General features: G+C 38.0%; 1 protein-coding gene across 10 annotated transcripts in view; it reads right to left on the bottom strand.

Moving 5' to 3' along the window:
• The window catches only part of RFX3 (regulatory factor X3), a 166,804-nt gene that overhangs the window by 43,933 nt on the left and 107,001 nt on the right, over positions 1–15,870 (bottom strand). For all 10 annotated transcript variants that reach the window (XM_072151751.1, XM_072151726.1, XM_072151771.1 and 7 more), the window contains 2 exons: positions 9,490–9,587; positions 4,056–4,314 (listed from right to left, as the gene is read on the bottom strand). In XM_072151751.1, the coding sequence (XP_072007852.1) occupies positions 4,056–4,314; positions 9,490–9,587 (357 nt within the window). The remainder of the gene's footprint in view (positions 1–4,055; positions 4,315–9,489; positions 9,588–15,870) is intronic.

Below are 15,870 nucleotides of genomic sequence, written 5' to 3' on the forward strand. Positions count from 1 at the left end.
CCACAATTAGTCTGCCCAATTCATTTGTGCTGTATGAAAAATTATACTCATGCGAAGTTACCACTGGTCACTGCTTAAAGGGGTTAAGCCGTGAAAAAAAATAATTACACAGATCAAAAGATCAATGAAGATACTTGAGACACAGCTCCATTCTCTTTGTAGTGGGAGTGCCAGGTAATTGCAGTTCAGTGGGTTCAAGTGTATGGGAGCTGAGTTGTAGTAACATAGCTCCACCACTACACAACTAACAGCTGTTATTCCAGCCCTGGTCTCCATACTGATTTTTATTATTTGATGATTGTTTGAAGTCCTAAATGTCAGACATCAGAATGTGATTGATTAATGAGGTACACTTTATAAACAATAATTATTGTAAGGATCTGCAACGCTGATGAGTGGTCGACCACTCAAATATGTCTCTCCTGCATGTCTCTTGAGGGGAAAGGCAGCACATGGCTAGACACCTGTGTACATGTAATGGTGGAGTTGCTCATAGGGAATTTAAAGGAGCAGATTGTGGAAAGAAAATTGGCTTTGGAAGGAACCAAATAACTCAGCTTTCATCTAGCAACAGAAACTGTTCTGTGATTGGTTGCTATAGAAATGAATAATAACTGATTTTTATATAACTGAATGTGATCCGAGGTGGGGTCAAAAAGAAGTTCATGTCACTACTGACTATATGGCGGTATTAGTGTAGTGATCGTCTATTCAACTTTAACACCAAGGCATTTAAGTCAAGACAAACTATATGTAAGAATGTTCTGTGGCTATGTCCGCACTATTATGACCTCCGGCAGATGTTGTAAGTGTTACAACTACTAATGGCTGCCAATCCACCTTCTATAATGGCTGCCAACACAATTCATAGGTACATAGCTTATGGTCTTCTGTTTCTCAGTTGCTCTTCAAAGCTGACATCTTCTTACTTGACTGTCCCATTGTATGAATAAATGGCAGTAGTAAAGAACCTGTCCACTGGTTCCATTAGTAGACAGAAAAATTGTGAATATAGTTCAATACTTTCACAAATTCTGTAACTTTTTCAGCTGTTTGGAATACACAAGTCAATGTTCTTTTTGAATGTAAATGTAACCAAACATAAACTGTAAACTTGAATTGAAGATGCACATCGATTTTCAAGACTTCCTACAACTACATCTCTTTTTTTTTTTTTAAAGGATCTGTCACTAGGTATAAAGTCACCAAATCACCTGTTATAATGTTGGGATTTAGCATGGTAATATACTGTACATACAACAAGAATTTTGGTATCCATTCTTATCCTATGCTGGAGTCCTGGGTTCTAGTCCCACCCAGGTCAATATCTGCAAAAGAGTTTGTATGTTCTCTCCGTGTTTGCGTGGGTTTCCTCCGAGTACCCCGGTTTCCTCCCACACTCCAAATCATACTGGTAGGTTGTTTAGATTGTTAGCCCCATGGGGACAGGGACCGATTTGTCAAGGTTTGTGCAGTTCTGTGTAATCTGTAGGCGCTATAGAAATAAAGAATTATTATTATCCTCTATTTCTCACATTGTGCATGAGTCCACGGAGGCATCAGATCTTCCTGTACATTACAACTTGCATTGACTGTATATCAGAGGCTCTCTTATCACAATTATCAATAATCAGACAGTTTCCTGTCACACAGTTATAAATAAGAGGCTCACAGCTCAGTTTTCCCTGACTGTATAGTTATGGTAAGGATAAGATGATCATACTGTACTCCCCAGCCAGCTGGTCAGCAACCAGAAGAAGAAATGGAAAAATCAAGATGGAGTCTTCAGTCAGGTGGGGCTGCAGGTTATGAGAGGTGCGTGATTGTAGGGATAAACCTTATAACATACTGGTAGTTTAGCGCTCACAAATCTAGTGACAGATCCTCTTTTATACACAACCAATAAAAAAGTAAGTTAGTTGTTAAAGTTAACAGGTGACAAATGTTATTGCCCGAGTGAATGGAAGCTTCATAATAATGTTTAAGAGCGGTCAACCTCACCTTAGACTGGTCAAATAATAACAGGTAAAAGGAAATGCGGGAACATTTGACTAAACCTTGGTATAATTAAGTTTCAGGGTAATAAGTCTGAATATTTATTCAGTGATGCATTCATCTAGAAAGATTCTTTTTCATTATACCAACAACATGATTCATTTCATTTCACTATCAATTGGGAATGTGACCTTTTACTTCCAATAATCCTTTATTTAACCTTCTGCTGTACAGAGAAAAATGAAATGCAGTATCACAGCATGATGGGCTGCAAGCGATCTACATCATTTGGAGCTTTCTATATAATTTAATAGTATGTAGAAAATGTTCCAATTAAGTATATCTCAGGCTTAAAGGTGAGAAGCTTGAATAAGAAGGGTGTAAGAGAAAGTGTTCAGGAATGCACAGAAGAGCTGTGTTATTCTACAATTCATGGTGGGATGAATACATTTATTGTGTCTAACCTGGTAAGAACAAAATATAATACATTAATCCTCTAGATAAAAGTGGTGGCAACAGTTTGTTAATGGAGTAATGGAAAAGAACAATGGAACCATCGGGAACAGGCAAAAAACAAGGTAAATAAAAAAGAAAAAGTTTAATGAAAAAACAAAAAATATGATCGCATGGCTAAAAAAAGTGACACGTTTCGGACCAGAAGAACAAGGTCCTTATTCATATCTGCACCCTATATAGTACTCCATGGTGCAGGTATGATTCAGGACCTTGTTCTCCTGATCCGAAACGCGTCACCTTTTCTTTAGCCATGTGATCATATTTTTTTTATGTTTTTTCAATAAACTTTTTCTTTTTTATTTACCTTGTTTTTTGCCTGTTGCCGATGGTTCAATTTTTCTTTTCCATTACTTTGTGGCATCCATCCTGGCACGCACTCACTTCAGCTGCAGACCAAAGGTGAGGCTACACTATATTTTTTCCTTTTTTGTATTCATTCACGAGTTTGTCAATGGAACACTCCACAACGGAAAAACATAAAATTATACAATTATAATGAACTATGTATAGTAAATCCCTGTGGCCAAAATGAGGAGTTAGTACCACTAGTTCAATAACGGTTTTGGTCCTAAAAGCCCCTTTAATCAAAGGACGGTTTGAGATTTTAATTAGTATTGGTGATGAGGCCAAATAATATGACATTTCATAACTGAAATATTTAATATAAATGTATATATAGTATTGGAGACATTAAAAGCAGTAAAACATTTTGAAAGATCTATAACACCCACAAGAATAGATTGTATAAAGTAGTGATTAAAAACCATTAAATGATAAAGATGACCAAATCTCTAAACTTCCTGTAAATGATGGGTTTTACCACACGGGCAATATTATATTTAAAACAAGAAGGCAAAAAATTACAATCATTTGTTAATTTGCATATTCAATACCAATATATATTTTTATTGACATATTTGTTATGTTTTCGCCTGTTTATTGAGGTATTTTTTAACCTCAGTGTATTGCTTTCCCTTTAGCATTATGAACAATATGTTGTAAACTCCTACATATCACCAATGACATTATCAATATGGGCTTTAATGTGATCTCAGCCATCTGATGTTCCACATCCCCTATTTTTTTTACTTTTAAAACGCCCCATATTTATTCTTAAACTTTCTCACTAATGATTTCCAGGTCTGATATCTATTTGCACTGTAACCATATTTGCCTCCAAATCCTTGTTGCTTCCATATGTTCCTAATTTATCAAAGTCACAGAGAATATGAAAGTCTTGTTAAACCTGAGCACAAAAGGAACCGTAAATTGGAAGGCAGAGATAAATATCCTCTATTTGTAACATGTCTAGCAGTATTTATTACTATACGTAATGAAACGTGGTTCAATCAGTGACAAGTTGCTCCACGGTGACAAGCACTTGATAACAATTACCATGGAAAAATGATGTGTGCTCATTAGCTATCAGAAGCGACCGCATAACGAACAAGCTACAGCCTAGTCTGACATTTGCAGTTGCTAAGGAGGTCAATGGTCTGTTCACACCTGTATCTTTTGGGAAAGAAGTTGCAGAAAGCACTTACTGTTGCTGGAGAGGCACGGGTTGTGTGACTCACAGAGTGGCCTGAGTTTTCCATGGAGTTGCCAATCAGGTAGGTTCCACCAGTGCTGCTAATGATTTGCCCTCCAGAGACCCCCATCTGAATTGCTCCAGTGCCGACCATGTTGTGCGATGAGACAACTGTTGTCACCTGTGCAGATCCACCCTGGGTGTCAAAGTAACTGCCCCCAGTGTTTTGGCTGTACATCTGAGTTTCTGTGTAAGGGTATGTTGTTGTCCGGCTTTAGGAAAGAATCAAAAGAAGAAATAATTTATGTTTTCTGTCTTTTTTTTTTTTTTGTAGAAACATTTCAAATTCAAAAGAAGCATTATTACTGATCATTGCTCATCTATGAGTTGTGCCTTTGTGAGTGAGTTAGTGACCTATTTGTTTGTATATTTCTGTAAATAAATTTGATGCAGGATATAATGGGGTGTCTGATGCTAACATAATATTTTTGAACCAAATACACAACAGAAGATGAAACATCCCTACAATGAATGTCTTTCTATCATTTGATCTTAAAGTAAATCTACCATTTGCTTTTATACATTATGAACCAAACATACCTTGAGAATGCTGTAGCTACACTGATGCAGAAACATATCTTGTTTAATCCCTGAACTGAATGGTTTTGCTTAAAAAAACAATTATAAATTATAATAATGAGGCTCTGTCGCTCCTGTGGCAGTTCCGCCACTTCTCCTAACCCTAATTATTCACTGCTCCAGTCTACGCAATCGCTGACAGGCAGTAGTAATCAATTGTTGCACTATCCCCCAGCTGCTGTGTATAAGTCATCCATCTCAAGTGATTAGTCCTGTCTGGACAGTTCAGGCAGCTCTTTTATGTACAGCAGCCAAGACACCCAGCTTTCCTGAATTTTATAATTGTTTGTGAGCAAAACCATTAAGTTCAAGGATTAAACAAGATATGCTTCTGCATCAGTGTAGCTACAGTTTCTGTTAATTATGTGGCTTGTAATATATTTTTTCTCATCTTAGTAGTCTCTGTCTCTACTCCGCAGTGCTCTTAAAGTTGCTGGAAGGAGACATAGCTGCTTTTATTTACTTAGAAGGTGAAACGAGCCAAAGTAAGTGGATAAGTAAGCACTTTTCCCTGTTTAAGTATATTACAAAGTATTCTGTAGTCACTGGTACTACTGAGCTTTGCAAACTTTGTAGAAAAGTTAGTTACCATTTAGAACACAACTAAACCTCTGAAGCAGAAATAAAATAGTGCAGAGATTTACAGCAATATCCTTTAAAGGGAACCTACCACCACAAATCTACCTATAAAGGTAGATTGGGTGGTAGGTGGATCAATGGGACGTGGGGATAGCCCTTTTAAGGGCTAATCCTCACGCCCCCACACTTTTTTGTTAACTTTTATTAGACATATATTCAAATTTACTTATGCGGCTACTGGGGCGTGGAGTAGCCGCATCTGAGGTTACACGAGGCGGCTACTCCACGCCCCGGTAGCCTCTTTTCCTCTCCTACTCACCCATCTTCGGCGTGCAGCTCCGCGTAGCTGCGCGCCCTCTTCCGGCGATCCTGCCGTCTGCGCATGCGCAGAAGAACAGGCCCGTGCCTGCGCGGTCACTGCTCCGAAACAGGCGCGGGCCTGCTCTTCTGCGCATGCGCAGACGGCAGGATCGCCGGACGAGGGTGCGCAGCTACGCGGAGCTGCGCGCCAAAGATGGGTGAGTAGGAGGGGAAAAGAGGCTACCGGGGTGTGAAGTAGCCGCCTCGTGTAACCTCAGATGCGGCTACTCCACGCCCCAGTAGCCGCATAAGTAAATTTGAATATATGTCTAATAAAAGTTAACAAAAAAGTGTGGGGACGTGAGGATTAGCCCTTAAAAGGGCTATCCTCATGTCCCATTGATCCACCTACCACCCAATCTACCTTTATAGGTAGATTTGTGGTGGTAGGTTCCCTTTAAATAAAGCAAAGCTTCACTCTGTTGTTTTTCTGGTCCTTCTTTTTTCTGCAGAGAGCAGTGTATCTGAAAGCTTTCTCAAGTCCTGCAAACAATAGATAGATAAGGACAGGAGGCTAAAGATTGACTATTTCCATACCTAGAGCATATTTCCCTTTAAGATTTGTCTCACTAAGGAAACTGCACATGACTGTGGGGTATTTCATGGATCAAATACACTGCAGAGGACAGTACTCCATGCCTTATAGATAAATATGATACAAGGAGATCCTTCTGCTCTACAAAACAGCAGCACCAAACTTTAATCATGATTCCAGTTTGGAACTACTGTTATTCAGGAAAGAAGGGACTTCTTACATCATATATCACTATGATGCAGAAAGCTCTGTTACGGGCCAGTAAAACTCAAGCTAGCACATGGTTTGATTTTTACACCTGACACAACTTAAGAAGATTAAATTATTCAGTGACTTTAAGTTAAGTTATAAGACACTTTATCAGGTTCCTTTATCTTTCAGCTGTCAGTGGATACAGGATAGAAAGCTGATTAGTAACTACTTACTAAGGATGCAGGAACAGATTTCGTTTATATTACAAAGTTTCCATTATCATTTCCACGACTTATGTATTGTTGCCAATAGTTTAGTTTAGTTATGCTTTAAGCATTCATTTCTAAGTTTGGCGGTGAAATGAAAATGAGGAAAATCTGCATTTCTAAGATTGGTTTTATTGAACCTGAAACTGTATAAAGACTATGATATAAAAAAACATAGAAACATGTCTATAAACTGCCTCAAACCCAGTTAAAAATAATATTGCATAGTTATTGTAAAAAAAAAAAAATATAGAAATAAAATTGCAGTCCAAAATACATAAATTCTATTTTTCTTATGTATGTTGCAGTCTCTCTGTGTATGGCGTGGAAGATCTAATCATCCGTGTATGCTGGCTCCTTCACAGCGGATGCATTTCAACATTTACAAATGAAGATGGTAATAAAAAATGGTTTCTTTTATTCTGTGAATGAAAGAAATTTAAGAACCCTGAACCATAATTAACTCCTCTTTTCAATGATAATTGAAAGCCATAAATAAGTTCTTCTCTGTTTCATTAATACATTACAAATTACATCCCCTGTTCATTTCCATGACCTCAGGCACAATGATGAGATGTGCTCTGCAGTATGATAGAAAACCGTCTGAGGTTTTGTACGGAATAAAGAGAGGGATAACCTCTTGTTGTTTTATGCAGATCTTAAAATGTGTGTTAAATGTGCAGAGGCCAATTATGAGATGCTAGACCCTTATCTTTATGGCAGCTACGTGTAAGCGTATATGGAGCCGCGTGTACGGCAGCTGTACCTCATTCATGTGCATGATGTATCTGACCAGCAACTTGTTCATTACTAAATTACCTGAACATCTGCCACCTGAAAGCCTGATTTAACAAGCTCGGCTTTGTCACACGTATATGTGAGCTGCGCTGAGCTACACTGGGGGACCTCGATCCCAGGCCGTAATGAAATATTTAAAGTAATCTCATTTGGTTAAAGCGTATAGGAAACGTATTTTATTCCACATCTTGATTATACTTCAGTTACAGAAACGGTCTATGATGTATTACCTTCCTAGAGTAAAAGAGTAATGTCTAAAGGTTTCTAGAGACTGAAAACCTATGTGAATGCATTGACAGGTAGTGTAAGGTTTCTTGTGTCTTCTTGAGTATTTTTTTACTGGGGAATGGCACAAAAATCATTCTTTACAGCAGAAGGAAAACTGGGTATTATATACTGGATATCAAGAGTAACTGCAGGTACAATTAAAGGGGATAATTTATTATCTATACTTTAGATAGGACATCAATTTCAGATCAGCTGATTGAAGAGACTGTAGCGTCCCGGGCCATGCACTGTTTAGTGCTGATGCTTGTTATTACAGCTCAACTCTGTTCAGTTCAATGGAATTAAGCTTCAAACTCCGTGTGAGGAACGGAATAGTCTGGAAAATGGAAGTATTATGAATGGACTAGTTTGGAAGTGGGTGAGATCCAACAGGATATTAATATAAAGGTGTTGTATAGGCAATCCTTCCTGTTTAGTCAACCTGCACATAAGTAGAAACACACATTGGGTTGTGCGTTCAGCAAATATCATGCATAGGTCCCACTTATGAGAAGAAGATCATCGCACAACTTCTGATGGATACCTGATGGCTGCATTGGTAACTGTAGCTGTGTACTCCATGACCAGAGTGGAAGGTTATGTCACATCCCCTTCAAACCATCTCTACCTGATGCATTTAGTCTTTGCATTGTAAAAAGTCAGGTGGTTTTCTAATATACTTGATATTATGGTTTTTGAAGATTTACTTCCAATTGGTATAAATTGGTATAATTTTCCAGTTTAGAGAACTGAGTCATGCACCTGGGGGTCATCATATGATCATGACAGATTTTAATCTTCTGGAAGTAAACTATGAAGTTTTCATGCTATGGATGCTGGCAGAAATCCGATCAGGAATTATAGCAAAAACTATATGGGACAACTGTGCCACTCATTATCATACAAAGAATAGCCTTGATATGCCAAAATCAGAATACACCTTTACGTAAATTATAAGTAGTATGATTAAAAAACAGACATGGTTGAGAAAGGTTGCAATGCCCAACCGACACGTTGCTTTACGTGTGAAAAAACCTTTACATTTTCATTTGTTCTAAAGTTGGAGTGCTGCCTACTTTTTGTTTTTATATATATAACATATATATATGTATTTTATATATATATATATATTACATATATATATATATATATATATATATATACGCACACAAACTTTCAGCATAAACAGCATCACATTGTTACAATTGGCACAATGGTGGAATAACATATATACTGGAAAATATAAATTTTTCTTTACATTGTCATCTAAATAATAAAATAAAGAAAAATTGTCATCATGCAAAATGTAGCAAGCTGCACAGAATATCAGCACATAATAAAGTCCACTTAAAAAATAGACATTGAGGTGAATGGTGATGTGACCCCCTCTACAACACCTAAGCAGGTTGTCATAGAGACAAGGCACATAGCTGCAGGCTTCCAGCTGGGGTACTACTGTTAAAAAGATGTTACAAAAATAAAAATAAGCTTTTTCTCCTTTAAGGTATATTCTGCACCTCCAGGCTTGAAAGTCTTTAGCCACTAGAGGGCAATGTGATTGAGATATTCAAAATCGTGCTACATGATCTTGTCAACACCGATTGGCCCCGTCCTGGTGGAATTGCTTCTCTCTTGTGTCTCATTAGTGATTATCTATCCATATGGACCCCCAACCAATAATGGAAGGAAAGCCATCAGCTGAGCTAAGCTATATTTAGGTCTCAGGGCACAGATGGCGGTAGGTCTAGAAAACCTTATATATATATATATATGATATATATATGATATATACATATTTATTAGCAACTTACATTGCTCCATTTGTGTAGACAGCATCACTTCCTTCAACGTATTGTACCTGTGCTGGGTAAACATGCTGCACCTGCTGCACAGTCTGTACCTGCTGCACCTAAATGATAGAAATTTATGGTTACTGATAAAGAGGTAATAAAACAGTATTTTACACACTAAAAAATCATCATGTCCAGTGACTTCAGTGTTAACATTCTAGCACAGAATGTCTGGAAATAAATTCATATTACCCAGTGAACTGCACAAACTTATCATTACTAAGAATATTCCAAGGTAGGAAATAACAGGCTGCCATCTGCATCTAGCTGTCCTGTCTAAGGAGGTAAAGAGCAAAACATCCAGAAGCATTTAGAGGAAGAATTAGAATATTCAAGAAAGTCATCTTTACAAATGTGAAGTGTTAAGTAAAATGTCAGGAGCGATATCACATGGTCAACATGGCGTCTCCAGCTGGATGTCCTGTCACTTCAAGAATCCATCATACAGACTTTGATATTTTTGTGTGACACATTTTCTCATGCAGTAGAACCACGGATCGTACTTTCTTCTTTCTGTGTAAGCTGTAAATGTGGCATTTGTGTTCTGCCATTAACATCCGCTGTCTATGGAAGCCGCAGTATTATATTAACAAGCCTTACTGAGATGATCTGTACACAGTTGACCCCATGTGAAGGGGCAAAGAAGCAATGAACATTTTAATATGTTCTTATCTTTCTTGCCACTGTCAAATCATTGCTTTCAATTCAAGCTTGGGGGGGGGGGGGGGCTTATAAATCAAACATTTTTATTAAGACATTTTTCTAGTTCTTTTAAACATTCAAAAACATAAAAAGTAAAGGAAAAAACATTATCTGCAGTACATAATGTATACATAACTTCCCTTTCCCACTACCTCCCCAACTTTGCAGGCAGACGCTGTAGAAAAAAAGAAGTTCGTAAGTTCATGCACTATTCCAAGGGTAAGGTAATCCCCCATAGATAAGTACATACATGAAACAACGAATTCCATCATAATATTGAATAATCAGTAATTATTGAACCATTGCAGACATTTGGTAACTAACACTCCCTTGCAAATTCAAAAGCACATTACTAGATAAACCCGGTGTGTCCATCAACCTCCCCCATAGTTTCTCAAACTTCTTTGTCCACTTCCTCTTTAGGTACACTCCCCATTCAAGCCTATTGGTGTAACTTACCTTTTGAATAATTTCGCATTTAGTAGGATGAAAAAATTGTATCCACTTGCCCTTATGGGCCATATATAAAAGTTTTTGTATACATTATTTGGTTATACTGTCAACATCATCAATTTTAATAATACCCGACAAACCTATCCTGGGGTCTGGCTCTAGGTCTACGGATAGTTCTACTCCGATCACTTGCAACACCTCCCTCCAGAATCTCCAAGCTTCCACACTACTATGTTATATATAACAGTTTAGCATTTGGGATTGAACATGAAGGGCAATTAAGTCTGGGTGAACACAAATTTTATTGTTTCCTCTATGTAGAAACTTTATCTGGATTGCTCTTTGGGCCTCTGAAGGGAAGAGTAAAGGAACACTCTCCAGGACTTCCTCCCACTGTTCCTCTGTTATAACACCCAAATCTGCCAACATCTTTCAACATATAAATGGGTCGTGATAGCTACTGAAACCTCTCTCGTCATTGTATCATAGGCATGTCTGCACTGGAGAAACTTATAAAACGGAGCATGTGGAATGTCAAATTTATCCTGTAACTGGTCAAAAGATTTCACATCCTCCCCCATCTAGGACTGGCATGTGCCATATTCCCTTCCTCTCCTTTATCTTTATCTAAAGGACAGAAAGCTAATTTACACAAACTGCTTTAATAAGCAAGAAAAGCTGAGGAAAAGGAGACCTGAACATACAGTATATGTTTAAAAAAGTATATTACAAAGTTTACCATTATCAACTATTCATTTATGTAATTTCGTTAAAAGTTTAGTTGTGCTTTAATGCACAATGCAAGAAAAAACAGAAAAACAGAGGTTTAAAGATGTAAAAATGTTAAATACGTTAAAAGCCATACACAGCACACAAATAGATTGCTCCTAGCCATCCTACACTGGATGCTTACTCCTAGATTGAGCATCAAATGCTGCAACAACTAAACGCCCTATCAAGCATGACCTAGCTCAGTCCTCAAAATCTAGAGCTGTACCATGTTTAATTCATAAGCAAAATTTGCAAAACAACTGATGAAGAGCTCTCAGTGTAGGGAGTAGCATGGAGAATGCAGATTCACAGAATTACATGAATGTGGATCATGATCATGTGTAATCTAAGACTTCAAGAAAAGCTTTCAGAAGTGTCTAAACATTGATGGAGATAATGAGAATCTTATACTTTTATGTGAATGCCCATGACTCTAAAACTACATTTCCACAAAAAGATTCAACATTACAATGTCATCCCTGGCATCAGATAGATATCATCTATTTGTATAAGGTTCTAATTAATACCGTGGTCAATGGGTTGATATATGCTATGGAAAATATATTGGTTTTTATGTTTTTACATGCCCTTTCACAGCTCTGTTTAGAACGTATATCAGTAACGTGCTATTTCATTATAGAATGCTGCAGGCTTTTAATTTATTTTGTATCACATTTATTCTAGTTATACATATGTAGTAACTTCTGTGCACCATTGCTATTTCAGCTGCAAATATTCACAACTATGGGGAGAAGCAAGAAATCCGATTTATTTAAAGGGCATGTAACATAACACAGCATAAAAGGAACCCGTCATCAGGATTTTGGATCAAGGTCGTCACCAACCTGTGATACAGTACAGTTATAGGATCACAATTATGCCCTCCTATATTCTGGGAAAGTAGAAGGTATGTTTTAATGTAATTTAATGAATGGTGATCCAACTGTTGGGACCCCCACCAAATAGGAGAATAACAGATAGCTGAGCACTATAATGGTCGACTACCGGCACTCTCAAAGACTGGGAATGAGTTGGCAAGAGGTATGTTTGACCTGCCACTCCATTCATGAGTGAAAAATAGCGTACCCATTCTTATGAGGTCCCAGCAATCAGCCCCCACTATCAGACTGTTATGCTCTATCCTGTGAAAATATTCCTTATAACCATAAAACTTTCTAAAAAGCTTAAAGGTTATGCTGAAAATGAATTTTGATCATTGTATACAAATTAATTAACAAATCACAAACAAGTGAACTCTCCTGGCTAAAATAATAGGATGAGTACATCATCAAAACTACCATCAGCAGTTGTCACCCAAACATGTGATTTTGTATCTGGATAAAGGAGTCTAAATCAAGCCAGAAGGATACATCATGGCATGAATTTTCACAACATTTGTGACTGTCAACTTTAGTTCTCCCATATGAGACCAATAGCTGGGGGATCTAAAGTTCAACTTCAAATAAATGGTTTTCCTACATTTTCCTCAAAACACTAATAATAATACATTGGTAATAATAACACAACATATGTACAAATCCAGTACATTACAAGCAGAATGACTCTGGACAAACAGTTACCACATCACTAGACACAAATGATTGGAAACGGAAATTTATTAACAGAAGTGGGAATGCTTCAACAAGATAGAACAAGTCTCAGCTTGCACTTGGAATGTTGTTGTGTTCCCCAAGTATTTTTCTCATCGTGTGAAATGTTTACCTAGTTTTTCAAGTGGATTACATATTTGTAGTGGAAAGGAGATAACACTTCAACTACTTTTCAGCTGTACAAGCTGTGACCCAATGACCAAATCATTTTCTTCTTTTGTAACTTACAAAACAAAGATCTTACTTTCTCCTACTCAGTTGTTGGAGACATGCTAGCAAAATATTTGAAAAAACCACATAAGGACACCTACAATCAGTTTCATGAATGGTAGACGTGTCCTACAAAGTTCCTGAGGAATTATGCTTCTCAGGACTACTTTTATTATAACATTATAAGCTATTATTGCGGTAACAGAGAGTTATAAAAATTATGAATATCAGTCTGGGGTGTTCTGACTACGACAACGGGGCACCTCACAGCGCCTGGTCTTGTAATTTATTAATTTCCGTGTATGATTCAAGGCCCATCTGGTCACACCGTGCTCCATTTCAGCTGTTGTGATGCCCGTCATGGCTGGGTCTCTTGTTGAGTTCCGACACAACCACCCCTGCTATGGCTTAAAACCAATACTGGTTGTGCTGGACTCCGACCTCTCCTCTGAGCCACACATTCAATCTCTTGCTCACTCTTGCCGCATGCATCTTAGAAACATCTCTAGAATCTGCCTATTTCTCACATTTGAAACTAAACGCTTCACAGATGCCTCCAGTTCATGCTAGTCGCTGCACTGGCTGCCAGTCTCCTTTAGAATACAGTTTAAAATCATAACCCTTATCCACAAAGCTCTGTAAAATGCTGCACCTTCCTACCTCTCCTCTCTCATCTCAGTCTATCGTCCATCCCGTGCTCTTAGATCTGACAGTGATCTTAGATTAACCTTTACCCTAGTTCAAACCTTCCACTCGCGTCTACAAGACTTCTCTAGAGCTGCACCCATTCTATGGAATGCTGTGCCCTGGACCTCCAAAGTTTAAAACATGCTCTTAAAGCCCATCTCTTTAGGCAAGCCTATCACACTCATTAACTGCATGAAGTTTTAACTCTTTTTTACTAACCTATCTTGTGTCCTCCTCCCATCTGTTATCCAGCAACCACCGGGGACTTTGTACATAAGATGACGGCGGATGACTGGGTCAAGCGACAGCACTTCTATTTATTATATTATATTTTGTTCTATCCCCTTTGAAAAATGGCTGGACCATTATATATTCTTTTTACTGTATTTTTCAGACTATAAGACGCTTCTTACTATAGGACGCACCCCAGATTTAGGCTTCCAAAAAAGAAAAAATATATTTTACACCAATTAAAATATCCCTGTTGGTCGCACTAAAGCACAGCGCACACAGACATACATTTACACACTCAACTCTGCATCATCCATCCATATACACACTCAATTCTGCATCATCCATCCACATACACACTCAACTCTGCATCATCCATACCTATACACACTCAACTCTGCATCATCCATACCTATACACACTCAGCTCACCTATACACACTCAACTTTGCATCACCTATACACACTCAACTCTGCATCACCTATACACACTCAACTCTACTATACCACACATAGTACACACACACATATACATACACACACATACTTCCCCCATTTCCCTTCTTCTTACCCAGTGCAGCATGGCAGTATGAGACCTGTGGTGATGTAAGAAGCATGTGATCAGTCACATGATTCTGACATCACCGCAGGTCCTGGACTTGTAGGACATCGGGGAGAGGTGGGAGTAGTACAGAGGCTCCTCTCTGGGAGATCGGGTGCAGCTCTATATCAGGCCATCACCCGATCTCCCTTACAGAGGTCAGGAGGGTCTGGCAGTGCTGGATCCTCCTGACCTCCGGTCTATACGACGCAGGCACTTTTTAGCAAATCTTTTTCTTGCTAAAAGTGCGTCTTATAGTCCAGAAAATACGGTACCTCTTGTGTCAACCCACTCTTCCTCATAGACAGTAAGTTCTAACGAGCAGGGACCTCACTTCTTTGTTCCATATGAATGTTTGTGCTCTGTCATAATTTATTTTACTTATACCTTTTAATTTGTAAAGAGCTACAGAATATGATATAATATTAGCATGTGGTATGGACAGCACTGCCTGCTTTTGTAAACAGACACTCGGCAGTGGCGGGCAGCATAGCAAGTGAATAGGGGCGTGGAGAGAGGCAAGTATATTATTATTTTAAAGCTGCCCCAGCAATATATAAAATATTTTATATACCTGGACAAACGTTTAAGTACTGACACTGGGAACCGTGATATTTTATGGAAAAAAAACAAGCCCTCATACATCTCTCTAAATGGAAAAATGTAAAAAAAATATTTTTTTAGGTAGATAGTGGAAAACCGAAATGATAAAAGTAAAAAAGGGCATCATCAGGAAAAGTTTGCTATTTTGCATTGGTCCTGGTCTGGGGTGCATGCCTACAAGAAAATATTTGCCACTTTTTTCACCTACCCACTCCTGGTGTGACTTGCAATTATGTGTCTACAACAGTTTTTCATCTAAGTTTGCATGAAAAAATTGTCTTTGGAGCTTGCACATTTTTTTTTTTATATATTAGCGTCACAACTGTGTTGTGGTTGCATTTTTCCTTTACTTTAGAAAACTGTGCACCTAGGGGGGCGTGATAGTGTTTATTCGTAGTTTGAGACACATTTATGTCTAGAATCTGATACAATTGTGTTGTACGGTGTATATTGAAAGTGCACCAAAAGGAAAAAA

Source organism: Engystomops pustulosus, chromosome 1, assembly GCF_040894005.1.
Source record: "Engystomops pustulosus chromosome 1, aEngPut4.maternal, whole genome shotgun sequence".
NCBI classification, from domain to species: Eukaryota; Metazoa; Chordata; class Amphibia; order Anura; family Leptodactylidae; genus Engystomops; species Engystomops pustulosus.